This window comes from Notechis scutatus, chromosome Z, assembly GCF_049901735.1.
Source record: "Notechis scutatus isolate UNSWTSFEM ecotype Mainland chromosome Z, rNotScu1.2, whole genome shotgun sequence".
Lineage (NCBI taxonomy): Eukaryota > Metazoa > Chordata > Lepidosauria > Squamata > Elapidae > Notechis > Notechis scutatus.
In genome coordinates, this window is record NC_142025.1 from 78549962 (window position 1) to 78574379 (window position 24418).

Sequence of the window (24418 nt, forward strand, 5' to 3'; positions counted from 1 at the left end):
GCATATCAGATGATGTGTATTTGTGTAATGAGGGAGGTGTAGCCTAAGGAAATCAACATCCTATATCAAGGTGTGCATAATTATTAGGCAACACCTTTTCCTTAGCAAAATGGGCCAAAAAAGAGATTTAACTGAAAAGTCAAAATTGTAAAAGGTCTTTCAGACTAGCACATGCATTTTAATACTCCGCTGTGTGGCTAGCCAGTAAAGTCCTTAAAGATGAAATAATAATGACATGACCCCCTTCCTAACCCGACCTAAACCCTATCGAGAACTTGTAGGTTCTTCTTAAATGGGATATTTACAGTAAAGAAAACAGTATACCTCTCTGAACAGTGTCTGGAAGGCTGTGGTTGCTGCTGCACAAAAAAGTTGATCATCAACTTGTTTAACAATTGTGCACAAAGTGTAGAAGAATAGAATCAAGATCCTGTAAAATGTTAGTACTGCTTTATAATGACTTGGTAAGATCATACTTTGAATATTGTATCTAGTTTTGGTCACCATAATATAAAAAAATGTTGAGACTCTAGAAAGAGTGCAAAGAAGAACAACAAAGAAGATTAAGGGGTTGGCGACTAAAACATACGAAGAAGGTTGCAGAAAAGTTGCAGGTAAGGCTAGTCTAGAGAAAAGTAGGATTGGGGGTGACATCAGGGGTGGGTTTCTACCAGTTTGCACCTATTCGCTAGAACCGGTTGTTAACGTTCTAAGCAGTTCGGAGAACCGGTTGTTAGAAGAAATTACTGGCCTAATCCTGTAAGAAAGGCAGGAAGGAAACATTCTGGTGTTGCTTACAGAAAGTGCCTCTCCATTAATTCTTATTACATTCTTGGCAGGACTAGACTTCCTGTCTTTGGAACTTCTCTGGAGTTTTTTTTCCTCCTTTGCTGGTAATTTGCTTGTGTGGAGTGACCATTCAAAGTTACAATGGCACTGAAAAAAGTGATTTATGACCATTTTTCACACTTACGACTGTTGCAGCATCCCCACAGTCATGAGAGGCCAGGCGAGGAGATGTGTGCCTCGATGTGAGTGATGTTGAGTTGGCAACACCCACATGACCACCAAGCCATGCTCATCAACCAAGCCACGCTCACAGAACCAGTTGTTAAAAAATTTGAATCCCACCCCTGGGTGACATGATAGCAATGTTCTAATATTTGAGGGACTGCCACAAAGATCAGGGGTAAACTATTCTCCAAAGCACCTGAAGCAATGTATGGAAACTTATCAAGGAGGGAAGCAACCTAGAATTAAGAAGAAAATTTCTGACAGTGAGAACAATTAATCAGCAGAATGGTTTGCCTCCAGAAGTTGTGGGTACTCCATCACTGGAGGTTTCTAAGAAGAGACTAGACAGCCATTTGTCTGAAATAGTTTAGGATCTCTTGCTTGGATGGATGGTTGGACAGAGGACCTCTGGCATCGCTTCCAATTCTATTGTTCTGTTCTGTTATTCTTTCTTTGATCATGGGTATCTCTACTATCAAATCCAAAGAAACCCTGGAATGGTATAGGATCTCTGGCCACAGGCAGGGGGTTGACCTAGAAGACCTCCAAAGTCACTTTGAACCCTCTGATTCTATATTCTAAGTTTTTTTATATCATGACTTTTATTGTTTTATCAATCTTAACTTACATCTTAACTTACATAACTTAACTTAAGCTTAACTTAAACTTAAACTTCACTTTCAGACCAATAACATCCCAAAGAATGTTCTAAATATATCAAGAAGGAAAAGATAGGCTATCTCAGAAATTTTTCTAATAAAAAAACATTGGAACAAATGAAATGATGGCAAATACTACTTTTAACGTTAAAAAATAATGCTTCTTCGCAACCTTTAATATGGAAAAACACAGTCTTAATAACTAGACTGATTTAAAAGATTCATTGTTATTCAGGATGACCTTTTCAAATAAACCATTTATCTCACTTACAGAAAAGTTACTTTGTGCTGCATAATGTAAAGGTGTTGCCCCTTGACTATCGGAAAGGATTGTTCCGACTTTGTTTCTTTCTAAAAGAACATGGACAATCTGTGCATGACCTAAAAAACAAAAGCAGAAAAAGCACATATTAGTTTATGAATATACAAGTAGTCTTCGACTTATTATCCTAATCGAGCACAACATTTCCACTGCTAAGCAACACAGTTGTTAAGTGAGTTTTGTCCCATTTTTATGGCTTCTCTAGATCCAGACAGAATAAATATTAGATGTCTAATTTTGAGATTATCTACGAGCCCACTGGAAATTCTGGCAAATTTCATACAGCAGAGAACTACTTAGGTCACAATGCTAAGGAATTATTCAAATGAATAAAATGAATGCAAAGGATCTTCCGCTTAGAAGCTGGCCTAATGGAAATTGAAAAAGAATGTTGAATTTTTAAATAAAACTGGATGCTGCGCAACAAGGCACAGTCTCTTTAACATAGACAGATCCTTTCCATGTATTGTGGAAACTGAATGTTGAGCAAAACATGCTGCAGAATACCCTGTCTTTGAGGGGTTGGGATATGACAAGCAAGGTGGACATTAAAATAGGCATTTAGTGATCCAGATGCACAGAAAGGTTGAGATAGATTTTTTCTAAGTACAGTCAAATTTGGTCACCCAATTTTCAGGTAACAAGTGTTCTCAAACAGCTTGCTCTACCAAAGAATAACAGTGTTCACTTTTCAGCTTTTTCTCATTTGTTCTTTAGGGATTTGTAAGAGTAAATATATGAATACTCCTCTCAATGGAAGATTCTGTGAATAAGGGGCAGACATACAGTGACACTGGTTATGTCTTTGTATTCTGACTCTTCTATTGATATATCTGTTACACCACCATAGAACTTTAAACCAAGAACTGCAATTTTTATAGGAACAATTTATTTTCAGGTGAAAGTTATAAATTTACATTGTAAATAGCAACACCTTGCTGATAACCTACTGGGCATAGCATTGCTAATAAAATAGAGTGGAATGAAAATGAATATGAAAATGAATATTGGTGCTCTTCCCTTGTATTATTGCTGTAATGATTATATGTAAATTTATGTAACTTTTATATTTCTTATTTTGTTCTTATTAGTTGAACCAATACAATGCATTTTACATTTGCCTGAGAGTATAATATTTTATTGATTTAAAAAATACAGTGAGAGATTGAGCTTAAGCCCTATACACCTAGTCATTTATAACAAAACTAGCCACATAACAAAACTTGCAATATCAAGATTATATATTTGCCTCAACCAAATACTGCACTGAAAAATGAAAACCTCATTCTCCAAATCAAATCAAATCCATAGGGGAAAAATTATTTTTAATCTAATTCTTGAAAATGTAATCCAAGAACAAACTCTTCTGATTGCATGACTGCATTTGCACTCACACTAGTAATACTATTGCTAAATTTGCAGATAATACAACAGTGGTGGGACTTATCTCCGGGGGGATGAGTCTGCCTACCGAGGTGAGGTGGACTGGTTGTTTTCGTAGTGTGGAGACAATAACTTGGTCCTCAAGACCAATAAGACCAAGGAGCCTTATTGTGGATTATAGAAGGAACAGATCAGACATCCAGCCCTTGCTTATCAATGGAGACCGAGTGGAGCAAGTGGCCAGTTTTAAATTTCTGGGTGTTGCCCTAAAAGAGGACTTGACCTGGGATGCTCACATTGCAGCCCTGGTCAAAAGGGTCCAGCAGAGATTATACTACCTGAGACTTCTCAGAAAACAACAACTGAATGAAAAACTGCTGGTGACCTTCTACCGCTGCACCATAGAGAGCATTTTAACATATTGCACCTTTGCATGGGTTTGCCAATTGCACAGTGGCAGATAGGAAAGCACTCCAGAGGGTTAATGTCATTGCCCAGATTATTGGTTGCCCTCTTCCTGCTTTGGAAGAGCTTTATAGTTCCCGCTGCCTTAAGAAAGTTCAAAACATTCTCAAAGATCCATCTCCTCCTGGGAACTCTTTTTTTGAACTATTACCATCTGGAAGACAGTACAGAATAATAAAAACAAGGACAAATAGGCTGAAAAACAGCTTCTATCCCAGGGCAGTAGCTCTTTTGAATTCTGCTGTATAGTGCAGTGTTGGTGTGGTGTCAGGGGTTTTTGGTTCAATGTGTGAAGGGTGTGTTTGTGTTTATTTTCATGGTCATGATGTGCACTGAAGATGGTGTTTGATTTCGTTGTACGAGGTGCAATGACAATAAAGTAAACTAAACTAAATGATTGTTGATCCCTTTTCCAAACTGCTTTTCTAATTCAAGTGTTTTCCAACCTTTTAAAAAATATGTATTTCTTCATTTCACAAGGAAATGAAGATATTTTCAAAAGTTAGTTTGAAATGGCTACATAGCTTTTTAAAAAGTCTTGGATGTAAGATTCTATGTAAAACTAAGCGCCACTGCGTTATGAGGGAAGTCATCATAGACTTTTATCTTGAAGTTTAGAATATATCCCACTTTGACTCTTCAAAACTTCTCTTTGTGGAAAGGCTGAACTAATTTACAAAAATATAGACCAGAACTCTGATCAAGTCCAAAACAATTGATTGAATAATACAGCATTCAATTATTTATAAAACATCACTTATATAAGGCTTCATGGTGTTTTGCAGGACTCTAAGCAGTTTATAAATGTCAGCATGTTGTCCCCCAACACTCTGGGTCCTCAGATTGTGGAGGTCCTTGCCAATCTCAGAAAGATGGACAGCTGAATTAATCTTGAGCCAGTCAGGATAAGACTCCTGACTGTGGCCAGAGTTAGCTTGCAATTCTGCATTCTAATCACTGCAATACCTCAGCCAAACAATAACAAGGGAAAACCCCTGGACTTCTCCAACCAGTGGTGAAGCCTTCAGCACCCTAGAGAGAGATATCAATGGTTTTATCATGGAATTTCCAGAATGCTCTGAGGATACTGTTATATGGGTGATGACTGACTTATTTTCTAAGCAGGTGCATTTTTGTTCCCTGCTAGAAGATCTCTTCAGCACAGGGGTCAGCCAAGGTATTTTTGCACCATGTCCATAGACTATATGGAGCCCCACAATGTATCATCTCAAACAAAGAGATGTAATTTACCTCTATATTTTGGAGGTCATATATCTTAAATTACTATTAGGTAAATAATATGAACAAATTAGGACTTCAATAAGAACTGCCTGAGAACTTGGAAGATTCTGAAAGCTATACCCAACATAAGATTCAAATATAGATAAGATTGAACTGCATGAATCAATGTATTAAGTTAGTGAAGTTGATCTCATGATCATATTTTTCTGTCTCCTTCAAGGCAACCTCTTTAGTCCTATCTCAGGATGCAGTCTCTTAATTGAGAAAAGCAATATTCCACAAAATTAGGTGACAAATATGCTCAAAAGGGTTAAGAATTTCTACCATTTATAATTTACCCAATAAAGCTGCCCAGTGAAGCGGAGTTCGAAATAAATTATCATAAGAAGACACATTGCAACTTTCATAGGAAGTCAGCAGTTCAACAACAGCTATATTCCCATCAGCAACTGCAAAATGGAGGGGAGTTCGTCCTTCATAATCTTGCCAGTTTAGCAGAGATTCAGTTGGAGCAGCATCCTGGTTTATAAAAAAAGGCCAGTTAAAAAGATACAGTGAATTTTTAGAGATGGTAATAGATACTTTAAAAGTCCTACTGGAGTTCAAGGAGAAAATCAAGCAAGACACCATTTTAATTAAAAAATTATACGTAGTGTAATTGTACGTAGTGATGGTAATTAAATTTCAACTTTCTTTAGAACAAAATTAAAATTTAATTTTAAGGCAGTGGTAGACAACCCAATACCATGAAATTGTATCACCAAAATGTGGTAGCAAATTGCCCAATTTTGGTGTTGCCATTTTTAAAAAGGCTTTTTGTGCAAAAATAAGGACAGATATGAAAATGAAATACCTTTAGAAAGATGAGTGTTCCATATTCATTCCTACCCTTAAAAGTGGGCTGAAATAGTGCTGCTGAAATTTAAGGCAAAATAGCCAAATTTTTGTAGGATTTGGGGATAAAATATGAAAATAAGAATCAAAAATGGGAAAAGGAACTCATGGAAGATCAACTGATTGGATTAAGCTAAAGTTAAACTAAAAGGAGAGGAAAAGGAGAGAAACAGAACAACAGTGACATTTAAATGCTGGAAAAAGAATCTAGAAGTGAAAGTAAAGGAAAAGTCAAACTAACAGACCTGACCTTGACTGTTTATTGTTGACAGAACACTTGCTACAAGTACTAGACAAACCGTCTACAGCTGCAAATTATTTATAGAGAACTGCAGAGAAAGACAGTGGAAACACTGTGACTTTTTAAACACTGTAGCTCTCTGAATGTATATGAACTCTAAACAAACTGAGTAAACTGAAGCTGGAAAGCAGCAGGATTTGTTTTTAAATCAAGTGGAAGATTTTTTTTAGCTCTCCTATTTGGTGATTTATAAATTCTTTTGGGACAAGATTGGGGTTTGGTGGGCCTTTGTGGATTACAAATTTATTAAGAAGAGAACAACCCTTTGAAGAAACCTTTGGACTATAAATAATTTGGTTTTGTGAATCCTAATAGTAAAGAGTGAAAAATTGCCTGGGGATTGAAAATAAGAAAAAGTGAAAAGAAAGGGAATTTTATGGTGGATTGTTTTGGATTTTTTTTTTTTTTTTTTGTAAACTGGGCATTGTGGAGTACCATTTGATTTATTATTGATTGTTTCTTCTAAATATCTTATTACTTAAAATAATCAAAATGACAAGTAATATAAATTTAAATAAAATAGGGAGAAAATCCGCATCAGCACCATCATCAGCAATATCAGCATCAGCATCTAGTCCAGCAAGTCAACACTCATTAGACAGCATGTTGCAAAAGGAAAAATTGAATACTTTCCAAACAGAAATGAAATCAATGTTACAATTATTACAAGAAGCCATATCTAAGAATCATGATGACATGACTGAAAGAATGCAAAAGATGGAGGATAAAATGGATAACATCTAGCAAATAACTAAAAATGAACAACAGATCCAGAAACTAGAAGAGAATACGAACAAATAAAAAAATGGAAGAGATGGACCATAGACTCAACCAGACATACAAGGATCTTGAACAAACTGTAATGATACTGGCAATGGATAGGGCAGAATATTTTTTGGGGATTCCAGAGTATTGAGGAGGAAAAAGGGGAAGACATCGCTGAAAAGATGGCAGAGTTGTTGGCACATGCATTGGAAGTGAGAAAACAGGAAATATTTGCTGGGATGGATGAAATATTTAAAATACACACAAGCTATGCAACAAGGAATAAACTCCCCAGGGAGGTACATGTGGGATTCTCAAAGAAGGCAATAAGAGTGGAAATAATTCAAAGAGCAAGAGATGAACCATGGAAATATAAAGAGAGATAAATAGTAGTCTTGAAACAGATGAAGAGTAAGAGACACAAGGAAATAATACCAATTTTTGATAAGACAACTAATTAAGCATAAAGTAAACTTCAGATGGCTGACACCTGAGGAAATATTGGTGACTTCAACAGAAAAAAGACACAGACTGGATATAATGGACAAAGCAGAGCAATTCTATAACCAGAGCAATTCTACAATTAATATTTTGCATTATGAGGAAAAAGGGAGAGGAAATAGATGATAAAAAACAAGAAGAATTGCTAGGAGAGGGAAGCATACAACAAGAGGAAATCAAAACAGAGCAAAAGGAAAGAAGAGAACGAGAAATAGCAAAAGCAAAAGAACAGAAATAAATAAAAGCAACTAGTGTTAGGAATTGATAGTCACCTAACAGTTGGGTTGGAAATATATAAACCAGGATAGACATTTAATACTGTCTCTTTAAGGGATGTAATGATGTAATTGTAATTGGGTGTGATTCCTCAAATGGCCATAAGATGGTTTCCTAGTTGCTAGATGTTGCTAGATGTTCTGATGTTCGATGTTGGTTGGTTTGCATTTTTCCCTATTGACTGTTGCTGATCGTCATTCTTCTTGGATTGCTGTGAGTCTGTTTACTGAACTGTTTATGATACTGGACTTTGTTATTTGGATTATCCCTGGGCTGAAAAACTGACTGCTTTAACCGTGTATGACTTGGACTGTTTGTTGGACTTTGATTAACCGTTTACTGGAAGTAAAACCTACATTTTACTATTCAGTGTATCTGTATGCTGGTTGTGTGCTATTCAACATCACTCTCACTACGCTTCCCTGAGAGCACTCATTCTAACGGGGAATACCTCAAAAACTAGAACAACAAACCTATCTACAAGTAAATGAGGGAAGAGGAAACAAAAATTTTATCAATTAATATAAATGGATTGATTTAACTTATGAAAAGGAAAATGATTTTTAATAAATTAGAAAAAATAAAGTTAGATTTGATCTGCCTTCAAAAGGTCCACATTAAAAAACAACACAATAAATTATTGGAATATCCCAAAATTGGGAAATTATACTTCTCATTAGCACAGCAAAAGAAAATGGGTGTGGCTTTATATATTAAAAAAACAATAAATGCTAGACAAATTTTTTCAGATGAAGATGGGAGAATATTGATGGTAGAAGTAACAATGAATCATAAATAGATACTGTTTTTAGCAATATATGCACCAAATAATAAACAAGAAGAGTTTAATGGAAAACTCCATAAGAAAATTATAGAATTGAAATAGAAAAACATTTGTGTGATAGGAGATTTTAATGCAATTGTAGATGCAGAACTTGATTATAAGAGTAGGTAGGTTAAAAAGCTAGGAAAACACTCCCAAAAACCTTCTTTAAAATGATGGAAGAAATGGGCACTAAAGATATATGGAGAGAAACAAACCCCAAGAAAAATCAATACTCATTTTACTCAAATAGACATAAGACTTGATCAAGAATAGACATGATATATAGATGTCATCAGAATTGAAAGCAAGTGTGCAAGGGATAGAAATAGAATCAAGCATTTGGTCAGATCACAATGCAGTAAAAGTTATGGTATATAGAAAGGACAAAAGAGAAAATTGAGATGGACATTGAACCAAGCAATATTGAAAGACAAGGAATTTATACAAACTATGGGGGAAACTGGACTTTTTAAAAAAGAAAACAGGAAAGAAGAGACCTCCCTGCAAATTGTATGGGATCCGGCTAAGGCGTATATTCAGGGATTAGCCAAAACTCACATGGAAAAGAAAAATAATAATAAGAAACAAAATAAAAAAGTATTAGAAAAAGAGCATAAAAGACTAGAATTAGAATTACAGAAAGAACCACAAAAAAAAAAAAAAAAAAGAATTCGAAAAATCAAATGGACCTAATAAAACATAAATTGAATTTACTAGAAAAAGAAGAACTGGCACAAAATATTAAAAGTGTGAAACAGAACTTTTTTGAAAATGTGGATAAACCAGGAAAATGGTTGGCATATAAATGGGAAAAAGAAAAAGAAAAAAGACTGATACATAGACTAGTAGATAAGAAAGGCACTCTTTATTACCAAAATGAGGATAAAAAAAATAACTCAAGACTATTATGGAAAACTGTATGACCAGAAGAAAATCTCAGAAAACAGAATAAAACAGATTTTTTTTTTGGGGGGGGAATCTGATCTTCCTAAAGTACCTGAAAAAGTAAAGGCTATGTTGAACAAATGAATAGCTATGATGTAATTGACAGACGTGATTAAGAAACAAAAGTATAATAACATGCCAGGGCCAGATAGGTTACTGGCAGAATTTTATAAACATTTATAAGATACATTAGTCCCAGTTATGTTGGAAATTTATAATGAAGTTCTGCTAGAAGCGAAAGTACCAAATTCATGGATGTAAATATTACTCTTATACCGAAAGATGACTCAGATTTAATGCAGATAAAAATTATAGGCCAATATCCTTATTGAATGCGGACTATAAAATATATGCTTCAAAAATAGTAGAGAGATTAAAAATGAATGAATTTATACATGTAGATCAGAATGGATTTCTTCCAAAGAGGCAGATTAAAAACAACATAAGAATGATTTTAAACACATTGGAGTATTATAAAACATATCCTGGAAAACAAATAGTGTTGATCTTTTTAGATGCACGGAGACCATTAGCGTCAATTGGCAATTTATGCTATTACAATTAAAATTCATGAACTTTGGGGAGATATTTATTAATATGATTAAGGCAATATATCATAAACAAACAGCCAAGGTGATTGTAAACGGAGACATAACAGAGAATTTAAATATTTTAAAAAGGTACAAGACAAGGATGTCCATTATCCCCTTTACTATTTATACTGACTTTGGAAGTGCTAACTAGAAATATTAAGCAAGACAAAGAAATAAAAGATATGGAAATAAAAAAAGAGAAATACAAGTTATAGGCATTCATGGATGATTTTGTTTTTATCTTTGAAGATCCACAAGAAACTGGACCTAAGCTAATTTAAAAAATAGAAGAATATGGTGAAGTCGCAGGACTGAAAATAAAGAAAATACTAAAATGCTAGTTAAAAATCTTACAGATACACAGAAAAAAAAAGCTAATGAAAAGAACTGACACAGATAGTCAAGAAAGTAAAGTACCTAGGGATACAACTAACAGCAACATGTGCAATGATTAAAGAGGACAATTATACTAAGCTGATGTAACGAATCAAATCAGATTGGGAGAAATGGGCAAACTTGTAACTATCGTTGACAGGAAGAATAGCTACTGTAAAATGAATATTTTGCCAAGACTATTATATTTATTTAAAACAATTCCAATAAAACTGGGAAAGATATTTTGAAGAACTAAATAAAATAATACTAAGATATATTTGGCTAGGAGAAAAAGCAAGAATAAGCCTGAAAATATTGCAAGATTCCAAAAAAGGAGGGGACTTTGGTTGCCAGATTGGGAACTGTATTATCAGGCCTTGGTATTTACATGGATGAAAGAATGGATTAATATGAGGCATAAAAGACTATTAACCTTAAAGCAGTTGTTCCAACGTGGGGCCCACATCCCATAGGAGGTCAATTTGATTTTTAATGGGGGCAATTCGAAAATGAGCTATTAACTGAATTTTTGAAAGCCCACTAATTGTTCTTATATATTTGTGATGAAACAGCTGTGTTTCATTTACCTATTGTTGTCTTTGTTAAAGTGCATTTCCTAGGGCCTGGTCTGAAAAGGATATCTCAGCTGGGGGTGGATGGGAGGAAGCAACTGCCAGCCAATCAGATGTGTTCCCACTAAGGATCATGGGACTGGCAGAGTCTCTTTCTCTTTCGCTTTGCTGCTGGATGGTTGCAGGGAGAACTGCTTTGTGTGGAGAACTGCTTTGCTGGGGGAAGCTCAGCAGTGAGGATACAGAACCAGGACCCAAGTTTAAGTAAGAAATTGTTAGATTTACAGTTATTTTTAGTCTTTGTTTTCCCTGGCCGTGTTTTACAAGACTTTTCCTCTCAGAGAAATCTGGGACTGGGCCATGCATGCGTGGGCCTTGCCAGGCCTGTGTGATTCACCTCCACCTACTGAACTACCAAAGCATTTCCCCACTAAGCTGAAGTTTCAAATCGAGTCATAGGTTACAACCTCCCTTTCATTTACGATCATCTTATTATTCATGAATTAAGTAAGAATATTTTTTAAATTTCCCTCTTTCTGTGCCATCTTCTTTTAATAGTTATTTCTTTTAATAATTTGCATCATTTCATAAGTTTTTCTCGCATTTATTTCTTTTAGTCACAAACCCTATGCGTAAAATGAGTAGTTCAAGCAAGAAAACAATTCATCAATATTCACAAGAATATTTAAAATTTGGCTTTATACCCGCTATCCATGATGAACCTTTTATGCCAACAATGCTTGACTAATGAATCAATGCAGCAGGCATCAGGCACAAGGATCTCACTAATTTAAGTAGATTAAAGCTGCAGTCCTACAACAGTTTCCCAGAAGTAAGCTCCATTGAAGTCAATGGCACTTACTTCTGAGTAGACATGCATAGGATTGCATTGTAAATATGATCTTGAGATGAACTCAAATTGTATTTTGAATTTGTTAGGTACCTTTATTTTAATATGTATAGTAATTAATATGACCAAAGTATTACACACAAAGCTTTCATTAAAATAATTTTATTCTTTGGAACCTTGTTTAAACCAAGTTAATGGCCTTTTAGGCTTCCTCCATGTGAGCAGGAGTTCACTTTTTGAATAGTAAGAATTATATGTGATGGGGGTGTGTGTCATATGTCATCAGGACTTTAGAGATACTTAGGTGGGGCATGACCAAAAAAGGTTGGGAACCACTGCCTTAGAGGGACATGATCTTCAATTGGTGCTTTTTTATTGTATAGGAAAAATAAGATACATAATTATTTTCAAAAACATTATATTAGAAACGCACTACTATCAGGGTAAAAATTAAAGAACAACACTATTTGAAAATACCAGTCTGGCTTTCCACAATGGAAGCACTGATACATCCTAATATTATCAATATGGAAAAAATTATAAGATATAAAGATATTTTAAATGAAAAAGGAGAATTAAAAAATAAGCAAGAACTGGCATAAAGCATGGTGGCCACAAGTGCAGATACACTCTCGATATGAGAAAGATGCTAAAACGTATGGTTTTAATAAAGAACTAACAGAATTAGACTAGACAGATGAACTGGGACAGATGAAAAATTAATAAAGAAAATATATAGTTATTTATTCAGCATCAAATTGGAAAATGAGCAAGTAAACGAGATAATGATAGTTTGGGCTAAAATTTTTAGATATACAATAGAACTGGATAAATGGCAGACATTGCGGAATAGGAATGTTAAATTAACTATGTCAACTGCATATAAAGAAAACTTGTATAAAATGTTTTGTAGATGGCATTTTTCACCAACAAGACTGGCAAAGATGTTTAAAGACATGTCTGCTAAATGTTGGAAGTGTAACCAGACACCTGGTTCATATTATCATATGTGGTGGACATGCTCAAAGGCAAAAAAAAACTTGGATGAAAATACTTGGTTAGAAAAAATTGTAAAGCAACATATAGATTTGAAACCAGAAATATTTTTGTTGGGCAGCTTACTGCAAAAATATGATAAAGAGAATATATATTTAATTTTACATGTACTAACTGCAGCCAGAATTGTATTTGCACAACAATGGAAAAGTGAAGAGATCACGACAGTTGAAAGTGTAAATAAAAAAATACTAGAATGTGCTAAAATGGACAGATTAACACTTACAATTAAAGAAAAGGAAGAAACTGAATATTTCTTGACATGGGACTTATTTTACCAATGGTTATTAGATAATAAAAACAGAAGTTAGAAACATGGGGATACAAAAAGGATTAATTAAAAAAGGAGATTTGTTAAAGTAGATAAGTAAAATATTATTATTGAATTAATATCAGTATAATAAATATTATTGTAGACATTTTGATTGATTTCCTAAAAATAATTGCACCCAGACAACACAGTTTAATTGAAATTAAATTTTTATGTTATACAAATGAAACAAATAAAAAAGAAAAAGAAAAAAGGAACTCATGGGGGATTAACTGGACATCTCCACCTTTAGCATGCCAAGGTTCCTCCAAAATCAATAAAAAACTAGAGTAAAATTCTCAGTTTGTAGCTTTTTAATGTTACCTCAGTGAAAAGTTGGAAAGTAAATTCGACCCACTGGAAGTTATTCATTCATGTTGGAGGGGGGCATTATTCATGCTTTAATTAATGTTATCACATTTCACAAGCTATACTTTTTTCTTATTAGCAAATTTGCATTCTAACTGATAATTCTAATAATTGATATATAAAGTGTACAACCAATCTCCACAACAAGAGCTGTCCTCTGAGATTTCTTTATAGAAAAAAATGTTGATAGTATGTGGATGGATTGAAACAGTTTAGCTACAGGCAAATTTAAAGTCCCCCTCCCCCCCACAAACTTTTGGTAACTCTTCATGAATGGATCAGTTTCAGTTTGTGAATTCCAGAAATGTAGAAAGTTGGATCTGTATGTTCCACCAGTTTTCCTTTAGATCTTTGTCTAACCTTGTTTATAATTGCTAGCTGGAAAGCTCTCAAAGGTATTTCAATTAACATCACAAATGCCTTTCTAAGGAAAGGCTCCTTGATTAAAACAGGCAATTATCAGAGCACTTATAAAGAAAGACATTGTCTACTAAATGCCTCAGGAATGGATAATGATAGCCAGCCTCTAATGTTTCATGTTTAGTAAGGTGATAAGACAGTAGTGGCATCTCAGCTGTAGGAAATCTTTGAGGAAACAGATTTTCTTGATCCATTTCAAAATTGTTTCATAGTCAATTGTACTGTTGATTGTCCTTTGGTTAACCTGACAGATAATTTATTGTTTGATATTTGTTAAAGTGAATGTGACTTTGCTGGATTGGAAGCCACAATTCTAGACAGAGAATATATTTGTATTGAATAGGGGCAAATTCTCCCAGAAGGTGAAATAAGCAGTTTGCTAATAGTAGAACTGAAATCATAGATACATATTCCCCTCCTCCCCCCTCTCCTTCTCAATTTATATTACCTTTTTCAGGCAGCTTTAACATAGCATAATTTGCCTAGCATAATTGCACTTTTCTGAAATAATTTACCCCCATATTTGAGGATTACAGTGACATATAACGTAATGTATTTCTTAAAGGATAAGGTTGGAAATATAATCTTTTTTAAAATGGCCACCAGTAATGAGAAGCAGTTGGCCCTTTCAATCAAAAACCAATCAGATATGCCAATAAAAGAAAAGAAGTTTTCTATTATATTTTTACCGAAAGAGTCTGATTTGGTTGTTTGGGTGAAAAAGTTGGATGGAGATCTGGATGAGGGGTTTACCTTAGACAAGGCTAACTTGAAAGTTAATTTAGTTAGAATTTATTTAGGATTTTTAACTGCTGAATGTGTTGCAAAAGTTTAAATTTATTTTCTCTTGATTACTTCAATAAAGTTTATTTTTTCTTTCAATCCTGGACTTTCATTATCAATCTCAGTTTGGCTGAGCTTCAGACTCCCAAAATTTTGTTTTGGTTTTCCCACCTAGGATGGAATGAATATTTCCCATTTAACTCTCTCCTGGTTGCCCAGAGGCTTGTGTTGAAGGGATAAGCTGGTTTATAATAAAGAGGTAGCAACAGCAAGATCAGTCACTGTTTATCCATATGCACAGCTACTTCAGAACTGATAGACTTCAAAGAAGAGGATGGTTCCATCATGAATGTGTCCTTTTGGCCCTCATTACATAACCAACCAAATTTCATTGATTTCCCCCCCCCCCCTGTAATTTGTCTTTGATTACTCCAGCATAGTTAATACTTTATGAAGTCATTTGATCTCTCTTCCATTTCCAAAGGAAATTATGCATCTAACAAAATATGGATTTTATAATTTAAAATTATAACAGTGGAGAACAATGATTTTCTCCTTGCTTGTTTTTTTCAATATGCTGGTATCTCAGAAATCTCTGAATCAAATTACATCATGTTGATAGATTTTTTGAAATTAAAAAATTAGCAAATACTTAATAAATGGTCCTCTGGCCTAATACAGGTAATTTGGATATTTGAATAAGTAGATTTATAAGCTGTTCCTAGAATTTATTTGGCAGCAGAATAATTAAAAAAAACTTTAAATGGAAGACTGAAGACATGCAATGGTTGGTTGCACAATGAAGCATATATTTACACTGGATTTTGCATTTTTAATCTATTTATCAAGTTTTTTGCAAGGACATGAAGTAAACAGATGTTGTTTGATGGAGGTAAAAGTACTTCTGCAGAATGTAAACTGTTCCACGTAAGCTGCCTTTTGCAACTTTATGATGGGGATTTTGTCAACACTGATATTGATGTTGTTGTTACAACTATTCCAATAATTTCAGTTAAAATATTTTATTAAGATTAGAATTCCAAATCTCTTCCACTTTCCACATTTTGGTATTTAGAAACTTTATATTTAACAATGTATTTCTGTCTTTCACAAATACCCATTAAATTGTTTGAGTGGTGCTTGATTGGTGGTTATAGAATTCTGAGTTTTAGGGTAATGCAATTTTGGAATTTATCAAGTACCCTTCAATAAATCTACCTTTTTATTATATAGTTCATTTACAGGTGAAACTCAAAAAATTAGAATATCATGCCAAAGTTCATTTATTTCAGTAATGCAACTTAAAAGGTGAAACTAATATATGAGATAGACTCATTACATGCAAAGCAAGATAGTTCAAGCCATGATTTGTCATAATTGAGATGAGTATGGCTTACAGCTCATGAAAACCCCAAATCCACAATCTCAGAAAATTAGAATATTGTGAAAAGGTTCAATATTCTAGGCTCAAAGTGTCCCACTCTAATCAGCTAATTAAGCCATAACACTTGCAAAGGGTTTCTGAGCCTTTAAAGGGTCTCTCAGCCTGGTTCAGTAGTAATCACAATCATGGGAAAGACCACTGACCTGACAGTTGTGCAGAAAACCATCATTGACACCCTCCATAAGGAGGGAAAGCCTCAAAAGGTAATTGCAGAAGAAGTTGGATGTTCCCAAAGTACTGTATCAGAGCACATTAATAGAAAGTTATGTGGAAGGGAAAAGTGTGGAAGAAAAAGGTGCACAAGCAGCAGGGATGACCGCAGCCTGGAGAGGAGTGTCAGGAAAAGGCCATTCAAAAGGGTTGGGGACTTTCACAAGGAGTGGACTGAGGCTGGAGTCAGTGCATCAAGAGCCACTACACACAGACGGATCCTGGACATGGGCTTCAAATGTCGTATTCCTCTTGTTAAGCTGCTCCTGAACAACAAACAATGTCAGAAGCGTCTTACCTGGGCTAAAGAAAAACAGAACTAGACTGTTGCTCAGTGGTCCAAAGTCCTCTTTTCTGATGAGAGCAACATTTGCATCTCATTTGGAAACCAAGGACCCAGAGTCTGGAGAAAGAATGGAGAGGCACACACTGCAAGATGCTTGAAGTCCAGTGTGAAGTTTCCACAGTCTCTGTTGATTTGGGGAGCCATGTCATCTGCTGGTGTTGGTCCACTGTGCTTCATTAAGTCCAGGGTCGAAGCAGCTGTCTACCAGGAGATTTTGGAGCACTTCATGCTTCCTTCCACAGACGAGCTTTATGGGGATGCTGACTTCATTTTCCAGCAGGACTTGGCACCTGCCCACACTGCCAAAAGCACCAAAACCTGGTTCAATGACCGGGGGATTACTGTGCTTGATTGGCCAGCAAACTCACCTGACCTGTACCCCATAGAGAATCTATGGGGCATTGCCAAGAGAAAGATGAGATACATGAGACCGAACAATGCAGAAGAGCTAAAGGTTGCTATTGAAGCATCCTGGTCTTCCATAACACCTCAGCAGTGCCACAGGCTGATAGCTTCCATGCCACGCCGCATTGAGGCAGTAATTGCTGCAAAAGGGGCCCAAACCAAGTACATATGCATGGTTATACTTTTCAGGGGTCCAATATTGTTCTATATATAATCCTTGTTTTATTGATTGCATGTAATATTCTAATTTTCTGAGATTGTGGATTTGGGATTTTCATGAGCTATAAGCCATAATCATCGCAATTATGACAAATCACGGCTTGAACTATCTTGCTTTGCATGTAATGAGTCTATCTCGTATATTAGTTTCACCTTTTAAGTTGCATTACTGAAATAAATGAACTTTTATACGATATTCTAATTTTTTGAGTTTCACCTGTAGTCAAATCCTAAACTATGTGACAATAAAAAAATATAGCAGCTGTTTGCATAATTTATTTGTCTCATTCCACAGCCAAGTCAAACTATTAACCATTTTGATTAACTTTTTCTTTTCTTTTCACAGCTAAAGAGAAAGATACAGAAATTTATTCAATATTCTAAGGGAATATTTCTGCAAAATAAAGTAGAATTTTAAGTATTATTTCTGGTATAACATATGACCAACATTGAGAAAAAAAACCATACCAAAATGCATTTGACTGTATTAACTGCACTGGGATCCTTATGATTAGCTGCCCAATGAAGTGGAATTCTGCCTTCAATGTCTGGGATTCCAATGTTAGAGTCATGTTTGATAAGAATTTTCACGTGCTCTGGATTATTATAATAGGCACTCCAGTGAAGAGCGGTTTGCTGAGAATAACAAACACAAAGAATATTTTTTTAAAATCCAAAGTGAAATAAATTGCAACTGAAATCAACAATGTACTTATGCCTTTGTGTTTAAAGTGTTTAATTGGGACAAATGAGACCCATGTTCAGGCTTCCACTTTACTTTGGACTTTATTGGATGACTCTGGGCAAGTTCTTAACATCTCATAAGGTTGCTGTTGTGAGGATAAATTATGGAAAGATAGATAGATAGAGCTCCTTTGCTCTTAATTAAACTAATGGTCCCAATTTGTGGTCTAGGAAACTCAGGTCGTTCACGAAGAAGTGAAAATAATATATTATAGAACCAGTCTGGTGTAATACTTAAGAAATCAGACAAACTGAGAGACTGAGTTCTAGTGTTGCCAAGGAATGAAATCAGCTGGAATGAGATTGATCCAATTTGTTTCTCTTACCCCAGGAAGAAAGCAATGGCAAACCACTTCTAAAGTCTTGCCAAGAAATCTGCATGAATTATCTGGGAAGATACCAGGAATCAAATAACATACCAAACCATGCAATGTGCAATCCAACCAAAAATGTCACAAGTTTTCAGAGTTCACTAACATCTCTCAAGACTTGGCAAGCTCACAAAATTTCAGCCATTAGTTCTTGTTAAAAGAACAGATAAAGTTTGCCATGAATCTGTAAGCATTGTTTTTCCAACACCCAGTTGTTCTCAAGAACTTTTAATAATTTTGCAGTGTGTTTAAGGAAAAAGGTAGGAACCTGAATCTCAAAAAAAAGGAAAATATAAAGTGAAAAAAGATAATAAAAAATATAACTGAAATAGATTTCTTTGGGAAATTTGTAATTATTAAAAATAATAAATAAACTAAAATAATAGAAATCAATTTTTAAAGATAACAATTATTTTCATAAATTTCAGAGTCTGAAAACAATTGAAGATAAGTACTTGGTTAACAGAAAACAGCAAATTTCTGTTTAACATCTGTCTATAGGCAATTGGACAACTAAATATATGGTTAAAGCTTCAGTGGTTTTATGAATATACAGAAATGGAGTGCAAAGTATTAATTTCTTACTTGCTAATATTTTTTGCATTATTTGTGAAAAGACAAAATTGATTCAGAGCAACAATGACTCCAGATTTCCCTAGAGATTCTAGATTTAGATTTATGATTCTAGATTTTAGATATATTTTTAATGTAAAAATAATCAACTGAATTCCATCGAAATAAACCAACTATTTTAAACAGATTGCTATAGTTAAAGCTTCTGAGAATGTCTTGGTAGAATATTTTTAAGTATATAGCTCTGTTTATTCATTTTTTTACCTTGTTCTTGTCTTGCGTATCTACTTCTCCTGGTGCCATATACTTCAACAACAAAGCTAAGCACTTTGGACTCTTATGTTGGGTAGTTAGGTGTAAAGGAATTATTTCTTCCAAATCCTTCTTCATCCAGTTTGCTCTATGAGCAAGTAAAAGTTTCATAAAGCGATAATTGCCCTAGATAATATAATAGAAGAGGGAAGGAAAAAGGATAGAAGTTAAATCCAGCTAGAAGATAAAAAAGTCTGTGCATTCCTGTTAAGCTACCAAAAACAGATTAAGATAAATCACTTCATAATTTTTCCACCTTTAATATAGCATATAATTGTAATATTGAACTGAAAAACCACCTGAAATCTTTTAGGGGTAAAAATAACAATAAAAAGCATACAATAACATGTTTGCCTAAGTATAGACATTTTATATCTATTGTACATAACTGATAGTTGCTATCAGTTTTGAAATGTAATTATTAGGAAAAATGACTCTGTACGTATGCGTGTGTATATACACAAACAGAGAGACAGAGAGACACACACAGAGAAACAGAGAGAGATACAGAGAGATACAGAGAGAGAATGAGATTTTATTTATTTGATTTAGAAGGTTACCCAACTCATAAGATTCTGGGCACATAAAAATAAACAATAAATCAAAAAAGAGAAAAACACCACATAATAATTAATAAACACAATAGCATATGACAAAACAACCAAAGTGGACCTTAATGTTTGGGGAAGCAGCCAGGTCTTAACGGACTTCCAAAAGACAAGTGCTTGGGGTTTGCCATATGTCATAAGGGACATTGTCCCAGAGGATAGAAAAAGGTACACTTTCTAGATTCCTTTATTTATTTATTTATTTGTTTGTTTGTTTGTTTGTTTATTTATTTAATCAAGCAATTATAAGATAACAGGTGTAAGTATAAACATAGTTATGGATACATAAAATAGATACATATAAGAAAAATAAAAAAGAAATAATAGGACAGGGACTTATGCACTTATGCACCAACTATATATATGGCCAATAAACTGTTTAGTTTTATGATGGGAAATTGGGAGGCGGAATTGACTTGTGAGAAAGAACAGAGTGATTTGGAATCTGGTTTGTGTGGCCGCACTGGCATCTTTAAGGCTGTCTACCCTGAGAGTGGAATTTCACCAGGACAAACACCTCAGCATTTACCAATACCAACTCAGTGTTGCCAGATTGACTACATCTAGGTGGACGGGCTAGGAAAAACCAGGGGTTTAGTACTATATTGATGCATATAAATTTTATATTTCACTTGACTTTCCTGCAAATCAGTGCCTCTTGGTAAAAATGCCTTTTTACTTCAACTAAATGAAGTCGAGAGTTTTACTTTACTTTCCTAGGAGATCAGTCTGGGTTAGGAATGACATTAACCAAAATCAGCAATTCTGGTCAACCTGGAGGGGACATCATCTCTACCATGGGACTGTGCATGCAATGTCAGCTCAAGGGAGCAACCAGGAGAGTCGAATGCTTGGGGGGAGGCATCATCGAGAACCCCTCAAAGGCTGGTTCTTTCCAAGTGGAAAAGAGACACACAGAGCTGCCGCAACCCACTGAGACCAGGTGGTCCCTGGGCGTCAGGAGAAAAGAGGACTGGGAAGAGAAACCCATGGGTGTGACTTTTAGCTGCAGGAGCTACGGCAGCCGCTGATGGGAACAGAGAATGGAGCTGGAAGAGCTGAGGGATGAGGAGGAAGAGACAGCTAGAAAGTATAGCCAGGCCAACTGGATGATGCAGCAAGCCATCAAGTTTATGCGGGGGACTTTTGAAAACCTTAAGGCATGCAAAGCCCTCACCTGAGCCTCATAGCCAGATAATCAGGAGTATCCAGCCTCAGCAATTGATGAGGCGACTGCATTCACCGCAACAGTAGTGCCCCCCGCAGCCCTAGTACCTGGAGGGATGGCCCAGAACAGGTCCCCTAAGTCAGTGATCCCCAACATTTTTGACGCCGCGGCCCGGTACCAGCATCAGCTGGGCGCCGTGGCCCAGTACCGGCATCAACTGGGCGCCGCCATCTTTTGACGAAAAAGTGCTTCCGGTGACCTCACCGGAAGCACTTTTCGTCAAAAGATGGCGGCAGCGCTTCTCGGTGAGCTTTTTGGGTAGAAATGGCTTTCTACCGGAAAAGCTTACGAAGCGCGGCGCTGCCATCTTTTTGATGAAAAGTGCTTCCGGTGAGCTTTCTACCCGGAAAAGCTCACCGGAAGCACTTTTACCAAAAAGATGGCGCGCCAACAACCAGCGGCCCGGTAAGACGTGTTTCGCGGACCGGTACCGGTCCGCGGACCGGCGATTGGGGACCCCTGCCCTAAGTGACTGGCACCAGAGAGGAGTAGACACAAAATCTTACCACTGAGTATGAAATGTGATGGGAATCCTCAGCAATTGCGGTTCTTCTTGGCCCACGTCTGGACCTACATGCAACAGTATGGTTGTGAAATAGCAATGGAGAGTAGCAAGGTGAGATAAGCCACCATGGCCCTGGAAGGAACTGTGGATTGTCTCCCTCCACAATGACAATGCCTCAGAGCTGAGGAATTTTAACCAATTCATGTTAGCACTCTGTAAATGCTTCAAAGATCCCCCTCACTGACCACAAAGCCAAGGACCACATCAAAAGCATTGGCCAGGACTGGAAGAGTGTGGCTGACTACATCCAGGTATTCTGTGACCTGGCCTCCAAGCTCAACAATAGGCCACACGACACCCTGATCGGCTATTTTAAAGACAGGTGAGGTTCCTCTCACAGTTACTGTTTTTGAGTCAGGTTTTGCCTAATCTGTACTACATAGGTGTAAAACCTTGTTTTTGTCCACATTAAATTTTATGTTGTTGAATATGGTCCACTTTTCAAGTATGTCAAGATCTTTTTGGATCCTGAGTTTGTCTTGTAGAGTATTAGCTATTCCTGCTAGCTTAGTGTTGTCTGCAAATTTGGTACCCATTGCTTACTTTCCTCCATGTAGTACCATTAAGAACTACTTATTGAGTATGGTTTGTCAGTCACTTACAAATCCATGTGGTAGTGATGTTATCTACCCCACTTTTTGCTAGCTTAACAAGAAGTAGGTTGTGGTCTACTTTGTCAAATGCTTTATTGAAATCTAAGTATACTGTATCCACAGCATTTTGTTAGTCTACTAATTTAGTCACTTTGTCAAATAGTGAAATAAGATTGTTTTGGCATGATTTGTTTTTAACTTCTCTAACTTTACTTGTTTCTAGATGTTCGCAGATCTGTTTTTCTCCTCCATGCTGCTGCGAGAGCCCAGGATGGGTATGACTCCTCCTGATGACATCATCAAGCTGGGTCTATCTAGTATAAAAGTAGCAACCTGTGGGAGAACCCCCCCCCAATTTTAACTCAGCTTCTTTCGATGAAAGAAGTGTCTCTGAAAGCAGTTTAGTCAGCAAAAGCGAAAGCTATCTTCATCATTGGTATCCACTCTCCTGCAATGCCGAGGATTCAACATTTTCTTCAACCAAGGGAGACTGTAAGTAGGGAGTAACCCTTGATCCTCCCCCACAGTCTTCCCTCAGTGATTTCGGCTGCCACAATCGTAAAGATCGCATTGGCGATAACAGCGCCTCTCAGCTGATTGTAAATTTTCACTTTATTGCCGATTTCGCCGTTCAGGGCTGTTTACAGCCTAAGGAGCGATTTAACCCCTGCGTAGCCTGTAGCTCTTGCGAGCAGCCAATTTGGAAGCTTCTTCTTCAACCGCACATGGTGAGCGGCCATTTTGAAAGCTTCTTCTTCTAAAGAAAGTAGCGAGTGGCCATTTTAGGTGGCATCATCCCCCAAAAGCCAGCTTCTACTATTCATAAGCTCCTATTCAGGCTACTGCATAGACAACACATAGTGAGGATTGCTTCCAGCACCTTTGTGTCTGTTTATGCATACTATGGATCAAGACAAGGCCCACACAGAGCCTTCTGGCCTGATCTCTCAAGGCCCCCAAGCTGGCAAAAGAAAGAGATGGAGACAACCAGTCTGTTCAAAGGGAGGTGGCAGCCAAGATTAGGGCCAAAACTTTGGGCCCTAAGAAAACATCCCAGGCCAAATTAAAGGCAGAGAAACGAAAGCATGCAGCCTTAGAAAGGCAGTTCAACAAAACTATTGAGCAAATGAGGGGTCAACTACAACAGGCTTCCCAAGCAGCCAATCCTGTAGTTGTTCAGCCAGCTACTTCTAGGGAGAGGGAAGATACCTCAGCTCCTCTTAGCCACCTCCAATCCTGGTCCTCAGAGTGACTTGAAATCCAACCAGGACCTCAAGACTTGAGCAGGTCAGGTCCCAACTTCACCCAGACTCCTTGGGATCTTTCTTCTTCATCTATCCCATCTGTGGCCCAAAGCAGCTCTCGATCAAGACCAGAGGCCACTTTTACTCCAACAGCAGCAGGTCTTCGGCCCCCGGATCCTCCATCGAGTGGCAGATCTTCTGACATCAACAAAGTAGTCTCCTTAGCCATCAGACAGGGTCTGGCAGAAGGACTTCAACACATCTTCAGGCCTTCAGACAGACCTCAGCCTTTCTTCCTGGCTTTTCCTCTAGCGCAGATTCCCCAAAGGGGACTACCTCGCCGTGTAGTACAAAGGGCCCATCTTACCTTTGTGGAAGGAGTGGACCTCACTCAGGGAGAGTATGAGGAATCATCTGAGTGCAGCCCCTCCCCTGATTCTGATCTGGAAGAGGGAGAAATCTGGGACCCCAACCTCTCAGAGGAAGAGGAAGATCTGAGACCTGATCAGCCTCCTTCGGCTTCTATATTCAAATCTGCTTTATTCAAGCCTCTCCTACACAAGGCACTGGTAACAACCCAGTTGTCAGTGGAGGAAATTGCCCCCGAGCCTCAAGTGGTACAATTGGGGCATAGG

General features: G+C 36.6%; 1 protein-coding gene across 4 annotated transcripts in view; it reads right to left on the reverse strand.

Moving 5' to 3' along the window:
* The window catches only part of INVS (inversin), a 113156-nt gene that overhangs the window by 38777 nt on the left and 49961 nt on the right, over positions 1-24418 (reverse strand). For all 4 annotated transcript variants that reach the window (XR_015745820.1, XM_026678326.2, XM_087946473.1 and 1 more), the window contains 4 exons: positions 19498-19671; positions 18014-18181; positions 5424-5604; positions 1945-2054 (listed from right to left, as the gene is read on the reverse strand). Coding sequence is in view for 3 of the 4 variants with exons in the window: in XM_026678326.2 (XP_026534111.1) it covers positions 1945-2054; positions 5424-5604; positions 18014-18181; positions 19498-19671 (633 nt within the window). In the remaining variant the exon portion in view is untranslated. The remainder of the gene's footprint in view (positions 1-1944; positions 2055-5423; positions 5605-18013; positions 18182-19497; positions 19672-24418) is intronic.